Source organism: Trifolium pratense, linkage group LG7 (genome assembly GCF_020283565.1).
Source record: "Trifolium pratense cultivar HEN17-A07 linkage group LG7, ARS_RC_1.1, whole genome shotgun sequence".
Lineage (NCBI taxonomy): Eukaryota > Viridiplantae > Streptophyta > Magnoliopsida > Fabales > Fabaceae > Trifolium > Trifolium pratense.
In genome coordinates, this window is record NC_060065.1 from 46472004 (window position 1) to 46499239 (window position 27236).

Genomic DNA, 27236 nt, shown 5'->3' on the forward strand with positions numbered 1-27236 from the left:
ATTAGAAAAGAAAAATTATATACATATATAATATGCCTCAAGGTATATATATATTTTTTATTTGACAAAACCTCTATTAAGAGAAAAATTAAACATTGAGGAGAAATTATACAGCATTGACACTAAGTTTGTTGAGTGTTGAGGAGATTTGTGTGGGCTTAGTGCTTGTATGAAAAAGTTGAAAACATGGGCTTCGGCCCATTTGCTTAAGAAGAAAAAAAAATAAAAAAATACAAATTATGAAAAAATCAATAATTTGAAACACGCCCAGTGGGACTCGAACCCACAATCGCCTGATTAGAAGTCAGACGCCTTATCCATTAGGCCATGGGCGCTTTCTTGTTGACTTTTTTAAATTGGATAAATTTATTATTACTCGTATTATTAGGAAAATGCTAACATAGACATCGTTAGTGTATTAAAGATTTAAATTTTTATTAGAAATTGTGCATCAACTTTCTTGTAAAGTAGTAAAAAAGTAAAATAATTTTTTTAAGATACAATTTCTATTTGTTGATTTCTTAACGGTGATTTGTGTAATTGCAACCATATCCGAATAAGGAGGATTAACACCTTGATAAATCGAAAAATACTTACATGTTCACCAAAGACGGATCCAGAAACTTACTATACGGGGGACTGAAAATAAGAACAATTATTTTGACTTTTAAACATATATTTTTTTTAGTTATTTTGATTCTCTAACCCTCAAATTTATCTTTTGTTTGTTAGTTTGGTCCTCAAATATGTTTTGTATTAGTCAATTTGTCCAAAACATTACAAATAATAGACAGATTTGAAAATATTATTATTTCAATACACTGTATTGACAATATCTCATATATTTAAAGAAAAAAATCACTGTTTGGTCTCCCCATATATATACTATTTTTTTATACGTGTATTTTTATCATATTATAATATTATTTTATGTATATAATACTAAACTAAAGTGTTATAATATTATATATATATATATATATATATATATATATATATATATATATATATATATATATATATATATATATATATATATATATATATATATATATGACGGGAGGGCCTTGGCCAATGCCAGCCCCCTTTAAATCCGTCCCTGATGGTCACAAATATTTAGATTCATTATTTGACCACACTCACATGAATATATATTATTTAAATATTTTCTCGTTCTACCTTTTATGAAACATGTATATGTGAACGAAATTATTGTGTTCACTCAAAATTTTATCCAGAAAATCATATATAAACCTCCTCAACCAAATTACTGTAAAGAATCAAACTCTAATACCATCAAATGAGAAAAAAATTGCCAAATATTCTAACCGATTTTTTATTTTTGGTAAAGTAACTTAGTGATCATAATTTACCTTTTTAAGTAAATAAATGGATATACTAAATTTAAATTTTAGTTTTATATTACATACAATATCCCTACTCACTTAAGTTATACTCACACTCTAACTTATTTTTTTATTATTAACATCTTATGAGAAACAATGCTACAATACAAATATTTATATACAAATGCATGCTGACTCAGCACACTTCTTAACTAATTCAACAACTAACTAAAAAATAATGAAAAAGAACTCATAATATAATGATTATTGATGGCTGTAAGCCACAATCTTGATTCCTAACCACTTTGGCTCCACCATTGCAATTCCAAAATTTCTTATCATCCACAAAAGTTTATATTGGATGCTTCTAAGAGAATACTACTCCTAGAACATGTATGGTATAGTGTCAGACATTTGAAATAGACAAGCAATAAGTGGTGTTATGTAAATTATTGAGTTTAAGAAACTTCAATTGCATCTTTTCAAAAAAAAAAGAAACTTCAATTGCAACTTCTTATTGTAAAATGTGTAGAATCCAAATTTAAAATCATGCAATGAATTATTGTAAAGTGTTTATTTAAAATATTTTAAAGTGTGGGAAACTAATCTTTAGGTTGTACTGTTTTGTAAACTTTTTAAGAGATTATTTCTCTTTTTAGCATGATTAAATTTTGAGGTAAGAATTTGCACTCATTGTGTAGAAAAATAGAAATTACGTTAAAATTCTCATTAAAAATCATATTAGTCAAAATTGTTCTATCTCTAACTTATAAGAAAAAAATCGGTTGAAAGAAAAGAACTTACTTAAAACTGTGTATAGATTTTCCAACATCGTAGTGTCATTGGATTTCTTGTCTAACAATATTATAAAAACAGAAAATAATGAAGGAAGAAAATGCAAGCAACAAAGTTACACCTTTTTTTTGTTGCAAAAATATGTTTATGTGAAGAAGTGGAGCTAGAATTTAAAATTCAAATTTAAATTTCTGTAAATCAAAAGTTCATGTAGCTAAGTAAGGAACTTCGCGGCTGCTCCACTCCGCCGCGGTCTCATGAATTGAACTTCGTAGCCTTCCCGCGCGAAGCATATGGGCATTGTGTTGTGGGTCAATTTCGGGGCAGGAGCGAAGAGAGACCACAAAAATGATTCATTTGAATTGACGAGCTTTTTCAGCCCCAAATTTAAGAATCTAACTAGTTTGCTATAAAAAAAAATAAAAATAAAAAAACTAACTAACTAGTTACTTACTTACTTACTTCCTTTTAACTGCGCAAATAACATAACATAATATTATGTTCCTTCTATACACAAATGAGGATGTTCGTCTAACTTAAATGAAAAGTTTAATTATTACGACAAGTACTGTCCCCTACATTTTAAGGTGACAATTGTTGTCCATCACATATCTGAGTTCTTCACTCCTATTAATTAATGATGATCAAGTACACATTTTTCTTATAAAGTAAATTTATTTTGGAGTGGTTCGATCAGGTTCGAACTCCGAATTCCACGTTTCTCCACATTCAAATGTGTGAGTTTTGTCATTTAAGTTATTTGACAAAAAAAAAATTACTATGAGAGTCTGGTTCCACATTTTAAGATACTTTTTTTACATAATGAGTAGAAAAATATAAAAATATGTGAATAATTCACATAGTCAAACTGAGTCATGGAGTCTGAAGAGACTTTCAATTTGCTGGACTTAGTTTTAAATACTACAAACATCGTTATGTTAATTCTTTTATGTAACGGATTTCGATATTTAATGTACATGTCTGTTGAAAACCTAATAGGACAAGCCAAACGCTTAGCTTAGTTCAGCCATACTCATTTTGAGACGAAAGGAGTAAAAAAAGTTTAGATTTTAAAAAGCATTTACAAAATATTATATTTATTACTACTAGCAGGATTCAAATTTGATCCTTTTCCATAATTAAGATTGCCTTTTTTTTATTACTAGACTAAATTATTGTAGTTTAAGTTCGACATTTTATTGTGTTAAATGTGAGGTGAGTTAAGTTTCATATTGATTGAGTATTTTATAAGTTAGGATGACGCATAAACACAATGACTTAAGGTTTTAGGTCAAAATATGGTGTTCAACTCACTTGTGTGGTTGCTCTTAAACACAATGTGATGATCCCCGAACTCTCCTCGTGACCCAATACATTTTATATAATTAATTCAAGAAAATCTATTAATGAGTTTAAAACAAGAGTATGTTAATATGTGTATCCTTAAGGGCACATCGACACATGCTAGAGAATCCATAAATAGTAATTACGAGAGGGTCGAAGTCCAGAAAAAAAAATAACGCTTGACTAATGCGAGGAGTATAGAGACTCCAATAAAATCAACTGAATAAAATGATCTAACTTGAATGAGATACTGGCATACTGCTCATATAAAATCAAAGAAGAATCACCTTCACAAGCTAACAATTTATCTGCAAACATAAGATGTGAGGGTCCATTTCAACTACGCAAGCCAATTCCCTCTATTCTTCCAAAAAAAATTAACAATTTTTAAGTTTTTGAAAAATAGAATGTGCAATTTTCATTACAAAATTTTACACCTTTAGTATATTAACTTGTGTTCTAAGATACATGTTTTGACTAGGCTTGAGGTTGACTCAAGCCCAACTTTTAGGCTATATAAAGTCTCACGTCACAACTTCTCAAAGTATGCTTCATAATTCACTTTAACTCTAGCCACCACCTCAAACATATACTAATTTGAGCATCAATATATTTGCAGGTACACCTAGAAGACGTCAAATTCGACCAATAATCAGCATTTTTAAAGGTCTAAAGAGTCGTCATCAACCAATTCAACGTTGCTATTGTGAATCCGAGTTCTAGATTGAAACAATACATTTTTAGTCCCTTAAAACAAATATAACTTTTTAATCGATTTATAATGAGTCATAACTAGGTGTTTATTAAAATTTAGGCTTTTTTTCTAAGGGTCTTGTTAACATGTGCCCTTAGGGCACATGTTAAGATATACCAAAATAGAAATTCAACATTTAATGATACAAGAAATTTAATGCTTCAAAAGTCAAAATGCACAAATTAGCATTTAATAATTTTTATTTTTGCTTCCTTAATATGTGCCTTAAGGGCACAAGTTAACATTCTCCTTTTTCTAATTTAGCCCTTGACAATTTGGAGGTATTTATCCATAAAATAAAAGTTAGTTATAAGTTTGTTGTAGGTACTAATGCAAATCTAATTATGTGATTTATTATCATTGATTATTGGACAAATATCACCTTATGAAGCTGATAATTTCTCAAATAATAAACTCAAAGAACAAATGCTACCTTATGGTTTATGAGTAGTAGTAGTAATAATAGTGGGTCCTATATCCACCTAACGACCGTAACCACAAAACAAAGAGCATGCCCCATATTGGAAGGTACTCTTTCTTTAAGAAGATCAAAACCACGCGTGTTATGGTTGGACCATGATTCTCCAATTTAAATAGGCAAAGTTGTTGTGCACACAAACCAAAAGAATAACCAAATCATTAATGAATGAGAGAGAGAGAGAGAGAGAGAGAGAGAGAGAGAGAGAGAGAGAGAGAGAGAGAGAGAGAGATGGCAAGGGGGACAACAAATGATATACACAACATATCATACTCACTCACTATTTACATGTCATATTAATGTTGTTCTTAGCTTAGATGTGTGAGTGACGCTCCTCTATGCTCTTTCTTATCTGCCCCCCATTTATATTCATTCATTGCTACTAACTCACAATTCACAAACAAACATCTTCTTGCTTAAGTCATAACTCATAAGCTGTTTGTGTCCTATAGCATATAGTTTAGGTTAAGTCACTATCTATATGATATGCTTATAAAAAAAAAAAAAAAACTATCTATATGATATGATAGAAAATTCACTATTTAAGTCTTATGAATATTTTGCATATCGATAATTGTGTTGTTCTAGTGAGTTTGATTTAGTTAATAGGAACATTCATTATATATGTAGGGGTTGAAGTTTGAATTTCGAACACATCACTTATCTATTGTAAGGATATAATTTTTAGTCACGGGAGTACTTGACAAAAAAAAAATTACATTTGTGTATGAATGAAGAGTAAAACATATTCTTAGCAAAAAGAAAAGAAAGTAAAACACTTATTAAGTAAAAGACATCATTCTCATTTTTAAATATAAACAAAAGTTATTATATTTTGTGTCTTATAATTAAGGATGAAAAAGAATGTACTCTTCAATAAAGAGTACATTCTTTTTTTCTCCCACTCTATTTATAAGACTATTTTTCACTTTTTTTTTTACTAACCATTCATTAACCCTTCAAAAATGTTACATTATCCGGTTTCTTTCTTAAAAAAAATATTGAAGGGTTAATGATAAAAAAATGCTTATAAATTATATCTCAACCGATAAAAATGTTAAAATTATTTGGTCGGACATTGTAATCATAGTAGGAACCCCGGCTTCTCCAAAAAATATAGAGCGTCATCTTCACATCTTTATATATAAAATTATAAATTAGGAGTATTGTTATTTGTCGCGATATGTAGTATCGCGAATTCATCGTAAAAGTCCTTACTACCGTTAGATTTCATTTCATAGACATGGATGGATGGATTTAAAGAATAGATCGTCTGCTACGGTACACATATATAGTGTCGTGATGTTATCGGAAAAAAAATATTTGCGACATGCATAATTTTTCTATAATTTAGAACTTCTTTATGATTGTATCGTGATCACAATTAATACATTTAATAATTAGAGTTATTGAAAATATTTATATAATTTCAACGACAATGAATTGATCCAAGCAATAAAGATTTTGGGTTTTTTAAGTAGATGATCAGGGTTCTATTTTCGAATCATACATATGAAAATAATTCGGTTGGAACAGGAGAACGCACTTATTTTGTGTGCCTCATATAAGGGTCCGTTTGGTGCACATGATAAGTGACAGGATATGATAACTGTATCATATCATGTTTCAGTCCAGTGTTTGGTGACACAGCAGGATATGATAAGTTAATCCTGTAGCTTATCCTATCCTATCTCTCTAGTTAAAATTCTTATCCTGAAGTTGAGCTGGGTTACCAGCAGGATAAGATACTTTTTTTTATTGATTTATTCTATAAAATATATTTTAAAATAAAAAAAAATGAAAATTAATAAAATATAAATAATAAAATAATTTGATAGTAAATTAATAATAAAATAATTAATTTTTAAATATACATGTGATTTTCTCACAAGGGTAATTTTGTAATTTATATAATCTAAAAAAAATCAAAATTATACTAAAATTATAATATTTTAAAGTAAAATGATTATTAAAATATCTTAAAATATGGATATTAATTTATATTTTATAAGAAATTAAATATAATTATTTTGCAATGGTATTTTTATTATTTTCGTATGAGATATATCATATATTTATTTAGCTTATCTAACATGTATATATCATTGGGTTATTTATTTGATCATGATTCATATAAAAAATTAAACTTTATTATTTTCTCATGTTTTTTATTTAAAACTATATAAAGTTATTTGATTACTTATTTATATTTTTTATTTAAAAAAATCAAAGTATTACAAAATAATTTTTAAAAAATAACAATTGATTTACAAGGGTAATTTTGTCATTTAAATATTTTATATATCTTATCATATTATTATGAGCAAGTATGTATAAAAAACATGATATAATAGTTATCATGTTTGTTATCCTCTGTGCACCAAACACAGGATAGGATAACTGAGGATAATTGTTATCCTGCTGATATCTTATCCTATCATTATCCTGTTTTATATCCTATCCTATCACTATCCTATCCTGCGCACCAAACGAGCCCTAAGTTTTCTGATTAAGATTAGTCATCGCTAACAGTGGTAGAAACTTTTAATACGTGTATCATGATAAAAAAAATCTCAGTTTCAATTTTTCATGATATGCTAATAATTTTTTCATAATAACTTTTAATATAAGGTGCATTACTTCCAAATTATATTATTTGTTACTTTATATGTCTGATATATTGAATAAAACAATAGTTAATAAGTTTAATTTGATAAAAATTACTATTTTTTTTCCTTCATTTATATAACCTCTCCTTAATTTATATAATAAAATGATATAACATACATAATATTTTTTGTAAAATGGAGAGAAAAAATTAGAATATCTTTTAAAGTTTGAGATAAGGAAATATTCAAATTCATTTTTGTCCAAAAGAAATATTCTAAATTGTTTTTTGTTCATTTTCAACTCTGGAAAAACAGGTCTTATAATCTAAAAATCAACCAAAAAATAAGTAAAATTTACGGAAAGAAAATTGTTTTATCAAAAATTCAAATTCATATTTTCTCAAATAATTATTTTTTGGTCAAACTTGTTAAGAATCCTATATACTCCGATTTTACAATAAATTGACTTATGCCAACCCAAAATTCTGAAAGAACTCATCCTATTTTTCAAAAAATCACTTAATTTAGTTTATAGTTCGCACTTCAATTTAGAGTAACTCGATTCGATACTCGACATCACCAGATTTTTTTTTGGCTTTCACCACTAGTTAAATCTGATTCGGGGGTCAGTTTTGGCATCAAGCGGTTTCAACCGCCTTCCAATCGCAGTTGCAGAGGATTGAATCATCCCTACCAAGTTCAACGTCAATCACCACTAAACTAACTAACGATCCATTCTGCGTCCTTTAGTGACTTGGTTAGAAAACATTGTAATTGTAGTGACTCTAAAAAGTGGTTTGGCTTAAGACAGTGCCGCTCTTAATTTAATCTTAGGTTGCTTTACTTTACCACGACCGTTCCTGCCATCACAATCACTCTGTCATTTTCCATTCTCTCCTTATTTTCTTCTCTTTGTTTTCTACAACAACAACCACTCTTTCACTCTTGTCACAAAAAAAAAAACTGTTTTTTTTTTGTATAAAGACACAACACACAGTTACCTTCACGTCTTTGTTGTTAGTCTCTCTTTATTCCTTTCTTCATCCATTCATTCTCTCTTCTTTTTTTGCTTTTTTTTTTTTGTTTAATGTAAAAAAATATAATTTTTGTGGCAACTATGATAGAGTAACGAGAAAAAGAGGTTTTTTTTTTTGCCTTAACATGCCTCCATCTGGAAAGCTTTCTGGGTTTCATCGTGAAGGTCATCACTGGTATTTCCCATCTCTAAAGTTTCATTTTTTAGCTTCAATTCTTCTTCTTTTTTGAATTTTTTTTAAAATACTTTGTTAGTTGAATTATTGCTATTCAGAAAGGTCTAGCGGCGCAGCTTGTTGTCCGTCTGCCTTTTGTTCATGTATGATTATCTGAGTTACATTTTCTGAGATGAATGATATGATCATCAGTTTGAATTAGTTTTCCTATGTTATTGTTGAATCTGTAAGATAATAATGACATGTTTTGTAGAAGTGATTATTTGGTTAAGTCTTAGTCATACATGCATTTTTCTAGTTTTTGAAGCGATATTTATGTGATTTTTTAATTTATTTTTTCTTCCAATTTTTTTGGATTTGATAGGTTTAGTGATTCTGGATTGCCAAGTGATATTACTGTGTTAATTGAGGATTTCAATTTCCATCTTCATAAGGTATGATTCATAATTTTTACTTTTTCTTCAATAATAATCTATTCATAATTTGATGGTGAAGTAGTTGTTGAGTTGAGACTTTTGTGTGGTTCTTGTTTATCTTGTATTGACTTTTGTTGTTTTGTTATTTGATTTGATCCAAACTGATTAATGATTAATGTGCTTATGTATTGTGACTTAGTATCCTTTTAATGTTGGTTTTTTCTATCTTATTGTTTAATTGTAGAGATTATGAATTTTATTTACTTTAATACAGCTTCTTAATTGCTAGTACTTACTTATTAATTGTCCTGTTAATGATGAAGTTGACATTTTAATCTGTTTTGCCAAAGGTTTCATCTTTGCCACATAGTGATAACTACTACCTCCGACTCTAAATATATACTCTCTTGAGATTTTTTACTTTTTTACTTTTATATAATCTCTTTCAAATTTTCATCTCTGTTAATTATTTCTTTACCAACGTACCACTAAGTATGTTCTTTTTCTGCAACCTGTAATAAATAGTACTATGATGGCAACATAAACTAATTTTCTCTCGTGAAGGGTAAACTTGTATAAAAATATCAATTGTCAAGAAATTTAATACTAATAGAATTTACTTAATTCATGTGATTTAGTCAATTTAAGGACGGAGGTAGCAAAATGCATATAGTTCACTTGATCTTCTGTTTTGGTAGTTGAATTGCTAGATGGATGAGGTCTGTCGCATGTGATAAACACATGTTCTTGTTCATTCTCAATTAGTTTTATAGGACCTCTTATTAGAATTAAAACGAAATAGTGAATGTTTTGAGATATTCGAGAAAACTTCTTTGGGAGCTGGTTGTTTTCTATGTTTCAATTCTGACTTGCCGCTTAATTGCTTAGTGAAATAGAGGGTGTTCCCGTTTCTGTGAAATAAAGATTTTGTATACGATAGTTGTATGAAGCCTTTGATATGAAAAATTGCTTTTAATGTTGTGTTGGAGTTTGAGTAATATGTGCTGTGGAACTGCAGTTTCCTCTTGTTTCGAAATGTGGAAAGATTGTGCGTGTCTATGAAGAATCCAAGAATACCAAGGAGAAGAACCCGACGATGGTGCTGGAAGATTTTCCTGGGGGTCCTGACACTTTCTTGATTGTGGCCAAATTCTGTTACGGGTTTCGTGTCGAGCTGACAGCAAAGAATGTAGTTTTAGTCCACTGTGCTGCAGAATACCTTGAAATGACAGATGAATACGAAGAATACAACTTGTTGACGAAATCAGAGAGCTTTTTCCATAAAAATATATTGCGCAACTGGAAAGATTGTATTTTGGCTCTCCAAAGTTCTGAGCCAATTCTATCAAGAGCTGAAAATCTTCATTTAGTGAATAAGTGTTTAAATGCCCTATCCATGATGGCTTGTACGGACCCGAGTTTATTTGGATGGCCAATGATGATGTATGGGAGTTTTCAGAGCCCTGGTGGAAGCATTCTTTGGAACGGTATAAATACGGGTGCTAGAATTCGGACCTCAGAATCCGAATGGTGGTTTGAAGATATCTCATATCTAAGTGTCGGTTTGTTCGAGAGGCTTATTAAGACGATGCGGTCGAGAGGTATGAGACCTGAAAGCCTTGCCGGTGCCATAATGTATTATTCTAAGAAGCACTTGCCAGGTCTAGGTCGGTGGCAGGGTGGACAAGGTGGAACAACGAGAACAGTCGCAAGCTTTAGTTTGACGCCTGCTAGTGCTACCGTCAATCAAAAGGTTCTTTTGGAAAGCATGGAGAAACTTCTTCCTCAAAAGAAGGGAAAATCTTTTTGTCGTTTCCTACTCGGACTTCTTCGGGTAGCTTCAATATTGAATGCCAGTCAAACTTGCAAGGAATCTTTAGAGCAGAGAATAGGGATGCAATTGGAACTGGCAACTTTAGATAGTCTTCTTATTCCAGCTTATGCCGATTCTGACGCATTATATAACACAGACTGTATTGAACATATTGTCCATCATTTTGTACGTATGGAGTCAAATTTAACCGCCTTTTCTCCTTCATCACTTGATCCTCAAGCATCATCATCATCATCTGAATCATTAAGAAAAGTTGCGAAGTTGGTAGATAGTTATATTGGAGAAATTGCGTCTGATGTTAATTTGAAACCAGAAAAGTTACGCACTCTTGCGCAGGCCCTCCCCGAGTCATCGAGATCATTGCACGATGGACTCTACCGAGCACTGGACATATATTTCAAGGTTCGATTTGGTTTTCCCGAGCTACATTTTCACTCATTTTCTTATTTATGATCGTGAATTATTAGTTTAATGAATGCTTATGTTGCTTCGCAGGCTCATCCTTGGCTTTCGGATAAAGAGAAGGAAGAACTATGCAACATTATCGACTACCAAAAACTCTCAATCCATGCCTGTGCTCATGCCTCCCAAAACGATAGGTTACCGCTAAGAGTTGTTCTTCAAGTGTTATTCTTTGAACAGCTGCATTTGAGAACAGCATTAGCCGGATGCGTCAATACTTTACACAGTGAAAGCGCTCCAGCAGCTCCTGCTCGATTGTCTGCTCGAGGTGCTACAACCGGCGAAATCGTACAAAGAGACGGATGGGTATCTGTTGTGCGCGAAAATCGGGTTTTGAAGGTTGATATGGATAGAATGAGTACTAGAGTTGGCGAACTTGAAGAAGAATTCAGTAAAATAAAAAAGGAAATGAAAACCGCGACCAAATCTCACAGTGCACGCGATTCTCCTCGGTTTCTTGCAAGGAAACTCGGGTGCAAACTTGTTCCTAGATTTTCAGACGCTCAACCCGAGTCCCTTGATCGTTCTATATCCACACCAAGAGCATCAGTTGACCGAGCACGCCGGTCTCATAAGTCAAGACACACCGAAAGTTTTTCTTGAGAATCAAGAAACCATAGTTCCTCTTTATTTTTACATAAAATATATATACACATGTAATTGTTGTGTGGTTTAAAAAAAAAATTGTACGTGGGAAAGGGAAGGAAAATGTTGATTAATCCATTATGCTTTTTTATTTAAGTAATTTGCATATATGTGAACATTTTCCATTTCTTTCCCATGTCTAAAGTTGGTTTTAACTTTGTACATTTTTTATAAGCAATTTCACATATTGTCTTGTTTATTTGGGGCTTAGCCCTTGTATTTATCCACATAGATTCATTCTTCATTTTGAGATATTTGTAGTGAAAATTGTTACTTTAGACATCAATTGTGAAGGTCATGTCGATGAAACAAAATTATTGTCAGGTAGTCTAGTGGTTAGAATTCAACTTTTAAGATGAATAAGTAGAGTGTCTAATATTCAAACCCCAGCTTAGGCATACAAAATGTGATGTCTACCAACTGAGTTAAAGCTTGTGCGGACAATTACGAAAGATATTGCATTATTTGTATAATTGTGACACTAGTTGAATTTCATTGTAAATGACAAAGCAAATATAGTATGCTAGTTGGCAATTGGCCTTTCCCCTTGTCCCTTTTAGGGTTGGCATTTTGGTATAATGATATCAGTTGATTCTCGTATTTATTATTACTATTAAATTAATTAAATTAAACTTTGGTTAGTTGAAAACAATTTGTACTCAGTTCTTTGAATTGATCTAAAATAATTGGTGTTTTTTTTTTATTGCTGAAAATAAATTATATTCGTTCAATTAAATTAATAGAATATATTGATGCATATAAATTTAAAGTCTTAAAAATAAAAATAAAATGACTACATTCAAGTGTGCAGAATAAACCTACAAATATGTAATGTTATGGCCAAAGTCTTTGAATGCATATATGCATTGGATCAAAACTAATCTTTCAATCTGAGTTAAATAAATTAATCTTTGTAGCGTATGTAAGTCAAATACAAATTCAGTTTTGTAATTGTATCATGTGGTAAATAATTTCAAAATCACACACTTATCCAATTAAATTTAAATAATATGTGCCATTAAGATTGAGAGTTATAATGATGATGACTTTGTGGGTGACGTGTGAATAAGATAAAGCGTGAAGTGATAAAGAGGTAAAAAGTTCGATTCTCACCTACATTAAAAACTAAGAATACTAGTTATTAACCACTAATACTACTCCCTCCGTCCCAAAAAGAATGACCCATTTTGAATATATGCACTATTCATATATATTGTTTTGACCATATTTTTCTACTAATAAATAAAAATAAATATTAACATATAAGATGTTGTTAGATTCGTCTCGATGAGTATTTTCAAAATATCAATTTTTTATAATTTTTACTATTATACAATTAAAGATATTAGTCGCCAAAGTTATGCATTGGCATGCGTGTTTCGGTCAACTGAGTCATTCTTTTTGGGACGGAGGGAGTAGTTGTTTAAAAATTAAATAAGATGATTTACATCCGTAACTATCTACCTGTATTCTATGTAATGGAGAGAGGATGTGCTCTCATTTTCTCATCTTTAACTAACCATCATTTGTAACTTGTTAAGGGCTTAAAGCCTCCAACAAATTTTTTTAAGAAATCAAAGTTTTCTTGTAGTGCACAAAAATTTCCAATGTATCTATGCATCAATATTATTTTATTTTTTTTAAACAAAGTCTTAAACTACTAGGTACCAAAATAATATAGTTATATAACAAAGTACCATAAACAACGTTGTCGCTTTGGCCGAGTGGTTAAGGCGTGTGCCTGCTAAGTACATGGGGTTTCCCCGCGAGAGTTCGAATCTCTCAGGCGACGAATTTTTTTTTAACATAGCCGGCCAACTAGCCAGATTAAACTTGCCGCTCACTCTTAATTTTAAAAATAAAAAGAAGAATCTATGAACAAACTCATATTATATATCAATGTTAATAACGGCAAACTGAATAAACCTACAAATATGTCCATATTCAGTCATGTTATATGTTTCTGCAGAACAGGTTTTCAGTGGAGCTTATTGACGCAAACACGGAAAGGGCATTGAAGAATCTTTGGTTGAATGATGTTCCGTCGAAAATTAGTATTTTTGGTTGGAGATTGTTGCTTGAAAAATTACCAACAAGAGAGGCTTTATTTGGCAAAGGAATCCTCCTCAATCCTCATGAAAAGTGTTGTGTTTTATGTTTTATGGAGGAAAAAGATATCCAACGTGTCTTTTTTTATATCGGTTCTCGGTAGAAATTTGGAATAGCATTTATAGATGGCTAGGCATCAACTTTATTCAATTTGAAGCGGGATGGCATCATTTTAATATGTTTGGTAAAATAGCAAAAGGAAAATATAGGGCCAAGTTTCTTCACCTTATTTGGCGTATGCGTAACAACATTGTGTTTAGAGGAGCTTATGCCAATGTGTCTTCCTTGGTGGACCAAATCATTTACATTTCTTGGTTTTGGTTAATAGGTAGGATAGGGATCAGGATTACCTCAGGTGGAAAATGAACTTGAGGAGGTGCAGTTAAATCTGAACTGTCCATCTTAATAAAAATAAAAACAACATTTAAAGAGTAATAAAACCAATTGAAGAGATTGCACTGCAGAGGATCTTTTCTCGAAGGATAAGGGGGTAATGTTAATTTATCTTTTTCTCAATGGTGTAATAATCCCTTAGATTATTTCCAGAACATCTAAAGTGGTTAATATCGAATTGTAAGGGTTAAGTACACCTTACTCTTTATAATTCATTATTTTTGCTTATAAAAAAAAAGGAGAGAAGTGATAAAGAGGTAAAAAGTTCAATTTCACCTATATTAAAAAAAATAATAAATAAGATGATTTACATCGGTAACTATGTGTCTAATGTCTATGTCACACAAGTACTATAAGAAATTTTGTTTCATATAACTGAACTCTTATTAATATGAATATGTGTTTTTTTAAATGAATTTATAGTTAGCGGCAAAAACCAATTCGACACTATAAGAAATAAGTCTTCGAAATTTTCTCCATCATTTGACATACTACTCTCTTTTCTCTTTTCTCTTTTCAATCAACTTTTACAAAGCCAACCAAATACAATCACACAAACCTCTTACAAAGGTTTCCTCGTGAGAAAGAGCAATGGAGATCTACTCCCTTAAAATTCAATTTCTTCATATTTTTAAATTAAAGACCAAGATTTTACTTGTTAAAGGCTTAAAGCCTCCAACAAATTTTGTTAAGAAATCAAGGTTTTCTTGTAGTGCACAATTATTTTCAATGTATCTATATATCAATATCATTTTTTTTAAACAAAGTCATAAACTACTAGATACTAAAATAATATAGTTAAATAACCAAGTAGCATAAACAACATTGTCGCTTTGGCCGAGTGGTTAAGGCGTGTGCCTGCTAAGTACATGGGGTTTCCCCGCGAGAGTTCGAATCTCTCAGGCGATGAAGCAATTTTTTTTTTCAACAACATTGTAACCTGCTTGTTACCTTGGCGGCACTACAGCAACAGAAACATGACACTTTCTTCACTCACTTAAACCACGACTTAGTCGCGTACATACATTGTATTGAAAATGGCCAAACCATACTATTTGCTCTGTATTCTCTCTGTCTCAATCTATTGTTACTTCTTCACATGCTTAACAAATACCAAAGACAGTTTCCAACTTGTCTTCCCTTGAAGAAATCTACTTAACAAATACTAACTCCTTATCGGGTATGATATACTCGCTTATCGGGTATGATATACTCGCACCATTACAATACAGCATGCATTGATTGACTTTAATTGACCTTATTTGCTGGACCAAAAAGACGGCAACACTGACACAAAACCGACACACCAAGAGGCTATATCTAAACACAGCTGATTCTGTCAAAAAGACAACAACCCAGCCCTAGCACCTACTACAAACACCTTACACCTTCTCAGAACTCCTTACCAAACAAGCAAACTCTAAAATAAAGAACAACAACAAGAAAAGTGCACAACAGCCTGAAATCCTGCATAAACCCGAAGCAAAATACGGCAAGCAAGACAGCACACAATGTCACAAACCGGTACAACAAAAGGTATAATAACCCGAGACATATGTCAACAACAAAACCAAACAAACCTCAACCATCTTCAGGTAAAGTGATTTATCTTTTTATTTTTGAAATAGCAAATTTTATTAATGCTCCCTCCCAAAACAAGATGTTCAAGAGGGGCTGCAAACAAAAATACAAAGGGAGCAAAGGACAACAAAAACAAAACCCCCATACAAGCAGGACACTGCTACACCAACAAAACCCAGACAATTCGGAAACAACAAAACACCAGTGAGTCGACCCACAGCAGCAAGAAAAACAAGCCAACAATTAGCGAAGCAAGCATTCTCCGGGGTCCCATGTCCATTCGTAGAACATACTTGGAGCCACTTTCAATCTATCTAAACTCCATTTCCAACTCACCACTTTGATCTCGTCAACTATTTCCTTGGGGCTAAACGAACCGTTGCAAATATGGAGCTATTCCTCGCCTTCCAAATCGACCATAGAGCGGCATGCCAAATCATCAAAAAACCTTGCCGGACCTTGGCATTTCTCGCCGATCCCCTCAAAGATCCCAACTCCAATCATAAAACAAACACAGGCTTTTTCCAATTTTCCGAGGAACCGACGAATGGCCAACACCTTGATTTTATCCACCACGGTATTGTTGAAAAGACGGTCATTCCTAGCCTTTCATTTCATTTAAATTAGAGCTTGCCAAATACTTCTTCCGATTTCATATATAAGCAAAAATAATTTTTTAGATTCATTTTCGTTGAAAAGGTAATGTATCTATCTAACCCATTCTTCCTCCATGTATACACACACCAGACCACCCAATTAAAGTATTAAAAGAAGTGAAAAGTATGGTGGGTTGATAAGAACAAGACCCGACCATTTAAACACCCTATACCAAAATGTCACTCGCAGATCTATAGTATACCATTAGGTGAATGGTGTTACCTAGTGACAATTCGCACAGCACACAACTTGTCAATGCCGTGTGCAGAATAACACCTCTCCTTTGATTCTATCAAGAAGAAATTGCCAAGACATAGTAAATATTAAACCTGGCCTTCTATAAAAAATGGAAAATAATTAGAACTCAAATGTCAAGTTAAACTAAAGTGTGTAGAGCAAGCTATAAGTGAAAACATGTTACCTTATTACATCAAATTTAAGTAGAAATTAAAGTGAGACCCACATTAATTTCACACAATAACAAGGTAAGTGTTACAGAGAGTGTTCCTAACACTTGGTAAAAAAAATTAACAATCAACAAAACAAAATAAATTATTAAAAGGTTTACATAACCACTCATTGCATTCACATAACCATTTCAAAAAGAACTTACAAAGCATGAAAACTAAGCTATCTATTATAACATAACTAATCAACACCTCTTCGATCTTGCATCCAGAAATTAGAGAAACACGGATTGATAAATTCAGGGTAAAAACACATAACAGAACCACAAAGAGATTACAATGAGTTCATACATTAAGATTTTGGGCAATGGCAAATAAAACAGATAACAATAGCAATGAAATAAACAATAACATGTGAATAAACAATAACAATAGTGATTATCCCACAATCAATATGTCATTACAATTGTAGTTATAATAAGATGCAATGGAAATAATAAGAGTTAATAACGAACCACTAAAACGAAAGAAAACATAGGAAATAAACAAAGTTCTGCCGGAGTCTAAGAAAAAATGACTTCCCCGTTATTTAACTTTTTGGGGTTAATACCACCAAGTTATTGTGTGCTCTGCCTCTATTAGAACACCCTAATATTTGATGTTTTGGGGTTAATGCTCTCAATGGTGAATTGATCATTCCCTATCCTCCTCATTATCCTTTTCTTGTAAGAACTGAATGGAAGAAACGCAATGAAACCCGCAATGGCTACTGAATAACCTCCTCGAACTTTATCAACAATAAAGCCTTTTACCTTGGTATTCGTTCGCCAAATCTTGTTCAATTTCATCCATGCTCGGTTTTGTCTGAATCTTCGTGGAAGAAGAAGAGGCGTTTCACCGGCCACTACATCAGTGGATCCCACCAAATCATTAAACCTGGAGGCTGCTGTCTCTCTAGTTAGTGACTCTCCGGCCACTAGATCCATGAATAATCTCTCCAAATTCTTCCTTCTGATATGTGATTCACCGGCCACTCGGTCCAAGAATCCGACCTTATTCTCAAACCTAGTGATGGCTTTGTTGATTGGCACTCTTGTAAGCTCATCTTGCATACAAGTTCTGGGGGTCCCAGTTCCTGCATCCACCAAGAACTTATCTTCGCCTATGCGTAAAACTTGAGATTGTAAGGCCTTTCCACTGGTTAAGAATAAACTTGAATTACATCTCGGAAATAATCGGTTCAGATAGATGCTCATCTTAAGCTTGTTTTTCCTACTCCTCCTCCTGTTCTACCGATTAGAAGAATCCAGCAGCGCCACGAAATGGACCTAATCAATACAATTAGCATTATTGATTAAAAAAGTATTAATTAATATATAGAAATCATAGGCTTGTTCAAAAATATAGAAATCATAGGTAGTTAGTTGCATCATGTAAAAGAAACAATATTGAAGTTAAGAAACAAACATTAGAGAATAGAAAATCAGCATTAAAAATATACAATACACAGCTAAAAAAACACAGCAAACATTCTGAAAAAAAAAAAAAAAAACAGCAACACCACATGATGATCCAAAAGTGCAGAGTAATAACAAACTAAAAAACAATAACAAATTCAAAATAGATTGACTATTTCTTCAACCTAATTTTTTAAATCTTAAAAGAAATAATAACTAGTACAATCTTACTATAGAGAACCGGCGGGCGGTGTATGGCCGGAAAATGGCTGACGGCGATTAGGGTTGGAAGGAAAGACAAAAAGAGGCTTCGAGAGAGAATTATACGGACTCCACAAAAATTAAGCCAAATATGGACTCAAATTAAATTTCAATTTATTTAATTTTTCAGTATTATTTTAGTGAATTTAAATTAGGACAAAACTTATATGCATTTCTTTAGATGCTGTTTTTCTTGTTCCTCTTATAAAAAGGTAGTTATTTATATTTTTTAATTAAAAAAAGAAAAAGAAAAATGTTTTTAAATAAAAATAACTTCCTCATGTATCTAGCACAGTAAAAACTGTGTATATGGAACTGTATATAAGTTTGGTCCTTTAAATTATATGCACGTGTAAAATACGTCAAATAATATATCACACATATGGTATTCAAAAACACATGATGTGTCACGTCCATTAGATGGTGTGGCAACACATCATTGAATGCATGTGTAAAGAATCTTTACACTTAGAGTGCACAACAATTAAACTCTATTTTATTAAGCACAATATGGACTTCAAATTCAAACGTCCAAAATCAACTCAATCAAAATGGTAATGTTACTCATTGTACTTGGATCAAATATGATATCGCCGGTGATACTCCTCTTCTGTTCAAATAAATGGATGGGGTTGTGTACCTGCAAGTGTTCCACCGCTTAAGTCATAATGAGTGTGAAACAAGATTTTCAGATATAGATAGAATGTACTTGACTCCTCTATATGAGAGAAGTATATATAGTCCCTAGACAGAAATGTATTTTAGCTAAATGATTTGGTGCAAAATTCTCTTCATGAAGTGTGTGAGTCGGGTCGACATTTCGATCCAAAAGAAGAAGTTGGTTGGTGGCTGATATTAGGCTATGTTGTGAATTCGTTAATAAATCACACCAATACGAAACTTGATGTGTTGAGCAATTGAATCAAGCAACCAATATATGAAGTAGATAGAGATGATGATAATAATAATCCAAAAGCAAGTAGACAAATAAAAGAGAAGAATAACAAATCTTTGTTTACCCAGTTCGGTCAAAATAACCTAGTCTGGGGGAGAGAGCAGTCATTCGTTCCACTATAATCAAATAGTCACCTTACAAGAAGAAATTTCAAATTGAGTTACAAGGATTAATCCTAGTTCTACCCAAAAATCCGAATCTCTTTTTGTGGTCAACAAGTTTGCGCCTCACGCAGCAGACAGATTCACACCAGATTTTTTTCCTGACTTATGTAACTGAGATTTCAAGACATATTTCAATATACCCGCACTTTTCCTAAAAGGAAATAGATCAATTATAAAATATCATATCATTTTAATAAAATTAATTTTTTTTTAAAGATTTTAATGATGACTAACCTCATGATAAAGTTCATATTTTTTATGACATATTCACATTATGTTATAAATAAACATTTTTTTATTAAAAATGTGTAATAGTTTAATAGGGTTGTATTTTATTCAAATTGATATACATATATTATTATATAATAATATAAATAAAATAAATAAATATATACTATGTGGGTATGAGGTGGGGTGGGTATTAAGGTACCCGCGCCCATACCCGCTCACTTTTATGGGTAATTACTTATACTCGTGTCCGTACCTAAAATACGAGGTTTTACCCTACTCATTACGGGTGTTTTTTGTTGATATCCAATGGGTATGAGTCAAATTAAAAATCCCTAAATCTACCTAGGCACGATAACGTGTTCCACCTTTTATTGGATTTGTCCAAGCGGACTTCACATGCTAGGTGGTGATTGTGAACAACTCTTCCATCCAAGGAACATGCATCATATCCTAGATATAAACAAATTGTAATAAGTAAAAAATACAAATAATTAAACTTAGCATTGTGATTGAAATTAATAAGTAACAATACTAATTATTAACCATTAAAATTGACTATTTTAAAAAAAATTAGACAAGACGATTAATATCAGTAATCATAACACATTTTCTATGAGAAATCTTATTCCATATAACTCAAGTCTTATTGATATATGTGATTTTTTAGATGAATCTATAGTTAGTGGCAAAACCAATTAGACACCGTAAAATATAAGTCTTTGAATTTTTCTCCATCATTTATAAATGTAAGAATCTGGATTATGTGCATTCAAAGTAGCATGTAGTAAAAAAATTGTGATCATCTGATTAAGATTGAACGGTATCAAAAATCTAACTACATACTGCCTACACCAAATGTGACTGCATCTAATCTATTTACACAGTCAAACAAATACAACCACACAAAAAGCCAAATCAAAAACTACTAGGGTACTTAAATGTTATAAGTACTGTAGAATAGATTGCATTAACAAGATCGTCGCTTTGGCCGAGTGGTTAAGGCGTGTGCCTGCTAAGTACATGGGGTTTCCCCGCGAGAGTTCGAATCTCTCAGGCGACGAATCAGTTTTTATTTTTTGTTTTATTTGTTTTCAACAACGTTTGTAACATGTTTTTGTTTTGTTTCATGTTAGTTCGAAAAAACCGCTCTTTCTCACAGAACAAACAACACTGGTTACCTCTGACGGCACTACAGCAACAGAAACAACAACAACACCATGACACTTTCTTCACTCACTTTCACCATTTCCAACACAACAACAGCAATTCAAAACACACCACAATTCAACAACAACAACGTTGTTCCTGTTCCTTCTCTCAACACTTTTTGTTCCATCACTCTCAACAATTCATTCAACAAAACCCATCTTTTTAGAATCCATTGCATAAATCAAGACCCTCTTTCCCCTTTAGAACCTCTCAAATCCGATCAAAATCTACCTTTTGGTAATGACGGCGGAGATGATGACGGCGGCGACAATTTCGGCGGAGGAGGCGGCGGAAATGATGGAAATGGTGGAGAAGAAGAAGGTGATGAAGAGTTTGGTCCTTTGTTGAATTTTGAAGCTGTTATGAATGAAGTTGAAGCTCGTGGTGTTAAGTTACCTTCTGATATGGAAGAAGCTGCCAGAATTACTGGCATTAGAGAAATGTTTCTTCTTCGTTACTTGGAATTACAAGTGGGTTTTGTTTAAAGTTTTGATTTTTGTATTTTTTTTGTATTCAAGTTTAAGTTTTTTTTGTTTTTTGAAATTTGATCATTTTTTGGTTTTTGTTTGTAGGGTTCTGCCTGGCCATTGTCTTTTCTGATGAAGAATTGTGCTATGTTGAGAAATAGAATGTTAGCAGATCCTTCTTTTCTCTTTAAAGTTGGAATTGAGGTTGGTTAGTTGGTTTCTTTGTGTCTAAATTGTTGCATTGGTTACACAATATGGTTATGAATCTATGATATTAACCTATGAAGCAAGGATACATACACCGGATACATACTAATCCGAGGTGTGTTTGTGCTTCATACAGTAGATGTTAACTTGATTGTGTGCTTTTTAGCTTTTGTTGGATTGGATTAGTGTGAGTTGCGCGAGAAGCTTCAATTTATAGCATTATAAAATCACATTGAAAATGATGAATTTGCCCCATGGATCCAAACATAGGGTTAGTGTGAGTTTCAAACTTTTGAATTTCACGGTAATATTCATCTTGGGATGCGAGTGTTAGAATTGGGAGTTGCGCCTAAATCAACCCTATAAAATTGGCTTGTAAGGTGAGGATTGCCTACTTATAATTAAACCCATGTCCAGGCCATCTCACAATGAGATTGCAGATTTAAACATAGAAACAAAGAGTCTATTAGTGTAAGCTTGTATGTGGGTTTGATTTGGAATAGAACTTATTTTGTAAATTTTATTTGGGAAAATTTAGTTTGGAGACAACTGATTTAGCACCTGTTTGGTTCCGTGTTTAATCTCCAATCTCGTGTCCCGATGTTGTTTTCAACGCAATTTCAAGAAGCTGGATATTGAAGCTTCCATCCCACTGCACATCCACGTCCACCCCACCGCCAGAACAAACACATAAGTGTTATGCGTTTATCAAACACGATTTTGAATCGAATTTCTTTTGTAAATTTTATTTGGGTAAAATTAAGTTTAGAGACAGTTGATTTATGTTTAGATGTTTTTACTCTGAAAACAAGTTTGATGTAAACTTCATTTTTTTTTAATGCAAAAGTTGCTTTTTTATCACTTATAGCCCAAATGGGATTCATAGACAATCAATTTTAACCGGCATTTAACATCATACGTATTTCCATTAAAATCACATATGATTTGATAGGAAAAATAAAGTTTGATGATATTCAACGTGAAATCAAACACACTTAGACGCAGTATCCAAATTGATTTTCCTTGAATTGTCACGTGCAGATTGTTATAGACTCTTGTTGTGCAACGTTTGCGGAGGTTCAGAAAAGAGGCAAGGATTTCTGGGCTGAATTTGAGTTGTATGCTGCTGATCTTCTTGTTGGTGTGGTTGTTGACATTGCTTTGGTGGGTCTGTTGGCACCTTATGCACGAATTGGGACGCCTTCTTTGTCAAAAGGTTTACTAGGACGCATTCAACATGCTTGTGCTGCTCTTCCTAGCAGGTTAGTGTCTGCTTTTTTGTGTGTCGATTAAAGATGATGTTATTTCATTGTCATTTTTATCGCAATGTTTTTACACTCCTTCCTTCCTTTTGTATACGGAAGCTGAATTTAAAAAGCAATCAGGGTTTAGGGTTTAGTACAAGTCTTCAATTGAAATTCTTTATTCTTATAATTGTTGGGAATTCCTTCCTAAGAATAGTTTCTCTTTCCCTTCATTTGTGCGCATGTTGATTTTTTTAGTTGACCCGGCATTATCAATGTGATACTAAATTATAGCTTGAATGCAGTGTTTTTGAAGCTCAAAGACCAGGATGCAAATTCACTGCAATGCAGCGTGTTGCCACGTTCTTCTACAAGGTGCAGTGTGTTCTCAAACTTAATAGCGATAAATGAGTATTTAATTTTGTGAACGAAATATAGGACATATGAAAAATCCAGCAATAATAGAATCAAACTTTGGTTGCATCTTAGTTTGGTTTTCCAGCAGTAGTTTATTTACATTCATGTGTTCAGGGTGCATTGTATGGATCTGTTGGCTTTGGATGTGGTATTATTGGTCAAGGAATTGCAAATATGATCATGAATGCCAAAAGGTATAACTTTATTATGTCTTATTGACTACTCCCTCCAGTCACTGGCAAAAAATCATTTTTTAGGTTTATTGAAAAACTTATGTATCTGGTGACCAGATACATATGTTTTTCAATTAACCTAAAAAGTGATTTTTTTTGCTTATAATAGTGACCGGAGGGAGTATTTCTTTGGTTGGCTGCGTTATCTTATCATCAGTTTTTGACATTTTTTTTGTTATATAAAGTTATAAGTACGCTTTTATTACTATCATTATGGTGGATAATTTTTTTCATTTGTAAATTATTAATGTAATTCTTCATTTAATAAAACAGGAGCATTAGTAAATCTGAAGATGACATACCTATTCCTCCTCTTGTGCAAAGTGCCGCCCTTTGGGGTACGTGATAACATATGACATACCTATTACTATCGTTGTGGATAAACTGTTTTCAGCTTATTTTCATAAGCTCTTCAGGATGGCTTATGTAAACAGTTTATATTAAAAACAATTGGACTTTATTTTATCTTTTTGTATTCAAACAGGTTCTTATTGCCACACATTCTTAATTTTCTTAATTGATTTTCCCGCTCTTTATCAGGTTTCTTCCTCGCTGTGTCATCCAACGCTCGTTATCAAATTATCAACGGACTGGAAAGCCTCGTTGAAGCGTCTCCAGTGGCAAAGAAGATCCCACTTGTTGCAATGGCATTCACCGTTGGTGTACGATTCGGTAACAACATATACGGTGGTATGCAGTTTGTAGATTGGGCCAAATTGAGCGGCGTACAATAATTACCCTCACCTACACTTCCCTTTCGCACCAGCGCCGTTGAAAAGGTATATCCAAAGTTGGTTCAGGCTTAGCTCACTATCGTCGAAGTGGAAGATTCTTACTCAACAGGTGAAGCTACCATCATATTTTGTTTTCATCTGTTTGGGAAACCTCTATTGGGATTAGAATAGGACCATAACCCTTCACTCATGTCACTTTTTCTTTGGTATTGTTTGATGGTGTATAACTTAGTTATATCAGATTTTGTTTTCTTCTCAAAATTTTGTAACACAGTGCTCAATCATTAGTTTATTAGTAATTACTCTTTCATTGACATAAATTTTTAAGAGTGGTGCTATTTGAAAATTTGGCTGAAATTTAATATTTGAAAAATGCTAAAATAAGGGCACATGAACCAAATGTGTAACTATTGTCTCGTAAATTGTGCATTTAATGGATGAAATCGACGGATTCATATGGTTTTGGACGAAATTGGGAAAATAATTTATAGACTAATTGACGATTTATTTCGTCTAAACGTACATTTCTGAAAAACGAAGTGTAGACATGCACGACTTGCACGGACAATTATTTTATATTAATAGTCAATGCACTGAATAATTGTATACCTACATTTTTCATCATTTTTAACTAATAAAGTGTTGATAAATTGTACTCCCTTCGTCATAAAATATAAGTAAAAATGTGTCAAGCAAACTTCATATATGCAATTAACAGTACTACTGTTGTAACGGAGGGAGTAATTAATTTTTGGTGTAAACTATGGAATTGAGTTAAGTTTAATCAGGCCGGATGCAATTAACAGTACTACTGTTGTAGTTAACACCTCAAAATTAACTATCTGATCGAGATTGGACAGTTCAGATTTTAAGACGGTTTTTATTTTAATTTATATAAAATTTTAAGTTGAAATTTGGACAGGCTCTTGAGTTTACCATCCACAGTTAAGTTCATGGATGTCTGGCTGCTGGTGTTGAGCTGCAATTGGTGGTTTGCATACTATTCACTATTCAGAATCACAAAACATTAGTACTAAGTACTGACTAGACAGGGACGGTTTTTTAAATGTAAACAGAAGAAAATTTGATTAAAGGAATAAAGGCTAGCAGAGGGGCCAGTTAGTTAGTGTATCCTAGCTGTGAACACGATGCTTTCTGTGATTATTAACAACCCTCATAGCTGTCAATTTATTACTGTACTACTAAAAATGAATACTCTTGGTCTTGGCTATAAAAAAAAGGATTATTATGTGATGTATTTATTTTATTTTTTAGACAAAATAACAAACACCATTAAAATTCATACATATAAATGCAAAATCTTGAGTTTGAATTCAAGTAGTGTCTGATATAACTTAAACTTGGTGATCAGCTCTAGGCAGAATCATAGAATTAGATGGTTCTGATGGTGGGGTTTAAGATGGTTACTGTGAAGGTAGAATTCAAGTATGGCGAATCCCTTTGAGGGAAGTACTAGTAAGACACATTAACACTTCAATGCTCAAGTCAGTATGTGATCAATAGAGACTGAAGTTAAAAATAATTGAGTTGTGTACTTTGGTGTCCAAGTTTGCCTTTATATAGGAGTTCGAACTCCAACGGTGATGTCGATTGTATTTGTAAATGGGGATCCCTAGAGAAATTGTCATGTTTAAGAATTCGAAGGTGGAGAATTTTCCCCACAAGAATGGGGATGGAGGAGAAAGTTTTCTGGAGAGATGTTTGGGGACGAGATGTTATTTTTCATCGAACGGAGACTCAATCCCTGTACAATTATATGAAAATAATATTTATATGTGTATATTCAAGTAGTTTATATATTACATTTATTTAGATTTTTACAAAATATGTGTATGTAACGAAAGTTATTTCTCCACACTTAAGTAGTCTAGTGGCTAAACTCAGACACTTTAAGTGTTAAACGGAAGCTACTTTTCCACCATCTAAAGTATATATCATCTGTAAACTCCAAATTTCTTATTTCCCCGCACTTAAAGTATGTGAATTTAGTCATTAGATTACTTAATAAAAAAAAATTAAGTGCTTATATACAACTCATTTAATACTTGTACATATGGCAACTTTTTAGTGAATCATACAACGATTTAAAAAAAACAAAAAAACAAAATTAAAAAAAAAAAGCCTCTCTGACCCCTCTCTCACTCTCATTGTCCCTTTGACCATTATGTCCCTTTCATCTCTCGCGTGTTTCACCATTATGTCTCTTTCATTCTTTCGCGTGTCGCCGTTTCTCTCACTTTCGCGTGTCGCCGTTTCTCTCACTTTCGCGTCATTCTCACCCTCCTCATTGTGGCTCTCTCGCCCTTGTGTCTCTTTCACTCTCCAGCATCGCCCTGTCTTGTCTCTCTGGCAACATTTATTAACCTTCATTTACTCTCTCTCCCTCTCTCATTGTCGCACAAAATCATCGTAGATTTGGATTTGTACATTGTTGTCGAAGGTCGAAAGTTGTGCAAACAATCAATTTTAAGGTGAGTCATATCTGTCAATTAATTTTCGGCTTCCATTCAAGTTCATGTTTCCTAATCAAATGTAATTCCTTTTAATTCTTAATTTTATAGGTTTGCATTTAGGGTTTTTCTTTACTTTTGTGTT

General features: G+C 32.4%; 3 protein-coding genes and 4 non-coding genes across 7 annotated transcripts; 5 read left to right on the forward strand and 2 right to left on the reverse strand.

The window, feature by feature from the left end:
* Positions 1-262: 262 nt before the first annotated feature.
* On the reverse strand, positions 263-335 carry TRNAR-UCU. The gene has a single exon. It is a non-coding gene; the product is annotated as a tRNA-Arg (tRNA).
* Positions 336-8152: 7817 nt separating this feature from the next.
* LOC123898615 (BTB/POZ domain-containing protein At3g44820-like) lies at positions 8153-12203 on the forward strand. Its single transcript, XM_045949622.1, has 4 exons — positions 8153-8537; positions 8902-8971; positions 9972-11189; positions 11283-12203. Exons 1-4 carry the CDS (start codon positions 8488-8490, stop codon positions 11850-11852), a joined length of 1908 nt encoding a protein of 635 aa, XP_045805578.1. The 5' UTR covers positions 8153-8487; the 3' UTR covers positions 11853-12203.
* Positions 12204-13604: 1401 nt separating this feature from the next.
* TRNAS-GCU lies at positions 13605-13686 on the forward strand. The gene has a single exon. It is a non-coding gene; the product is annotated as a tRNA-Ser (tRNA).
* A 1537-nt stretch (positions 13687-15223) lies between these two features.
* Positions 15224-15305, forward strand: TRNAS-GCU. The gene has a single exon. It is a non-coding gene; the product is annotated as a tRNA-Ser (tRNA).
* Positions 15306-17437: 2132 nt separating this feature from the next.
* LOC123898616 (ribosomal protein S1, mitochondrial-like) lies at positions 17438-18862 on the reverse strand. The gene is made up of 2 exons (XM_045949624.1): positions 18730-18862; positions 17438-18369 (listed from the first exon to the last, which is right to left on the reverse strand). Exon 2 carries the CDS (start codon positions 18295-18297, stop codon positions 17680-17682), a length of 618 nt encoding a protein of 205 aa, XP_045805580.1. The 5' UTR covers positions 18298-18369; positions 18730-18862; the 3' UTR covers positions 17438-17679.
* Positions 18863-21087: 2225 nt separating this feature from the next.
* Positions 21088-21169, forward strand: TRNAS-GCU. The gene has a single exon. It is a non-coding gene; the product is annotated as a tRNA-Ser (tRNA).
* LOC123897668 (protein RETICULATA-RELATED 1, chloroplastic-like) lies at positions 21118-24934 on the forward strand. Its single transcript, XM_045948389.1, has 7 exons — positions 21118-21788; positions 21891-21989; positions 23034-23254; positions 23542-23611; positions 23768-23847; positions 24160-24224; positions 24427-24934. Exons 1-7 carry the CDS (start codon positions 21327-21329, stop codon positions 24618-24620), a joined length of 1191 nt encoding a protein of 396 aa, XP_045804345.1. The 5' UTR covers positions 21118-21326; the 3' UTR covers positions 24621-24934.
* The last annotated feature ends 2302 nt before the right edge of the window (positions 24935-27236 follow it).

Bases quoted from the DNA above. Each gene is read 5' to 3' on its own strand.
- LOC123897668 (XM_045948389.1), top strand. From the start codon at position 21,327: ATGACACTTTCTTCACTCACTTTCACCATTTCCAACACAACAACAGCA. The intron at 21,789-21,890 runs GTGGGTTTTGTT...TTTTGTTTGTAG, and splicing joins TTCGTTACTTGGAATTACAA to GGTTCTGCCTGGCCATTGTC. The intron at 21,990-23,033 runs GTTGGTTAGTTG...TGTCACGTGCAG, and splicing joins TCTTTAAAGTTGGAATTGAG to ATTGTTATAGACTCTTGTTG.
- LOC123898615 (XM_045949622.1), top strand. From the start codon at position 8,488: ATGCCTCCATCTGGAAAGCTTTCTGGGTTTCATCGTGAAGGTCATCAC. The intron at 8,538-8,901 runs GTATTTCCCATC...TGGATTTGATAG, and splicing joins CATCGTGAAGGTCATCACTG to GTTTAGTGATTCTGGATTGC. The intron at 8,972-9,971 runs GTATGATTCATA...GTGGAACTGCAG, and splicing joins TCAATTTCCATCTTCATAAG to TTTCCTCTTGTTTCGAAATG.
- LOC123898616 (XM_045949624.1), bottom strand. From the start codon at position 18,297: ATGAGCATCTATCTGAACCGATTATTTCCGAGATGTAATTCAAGTTTA.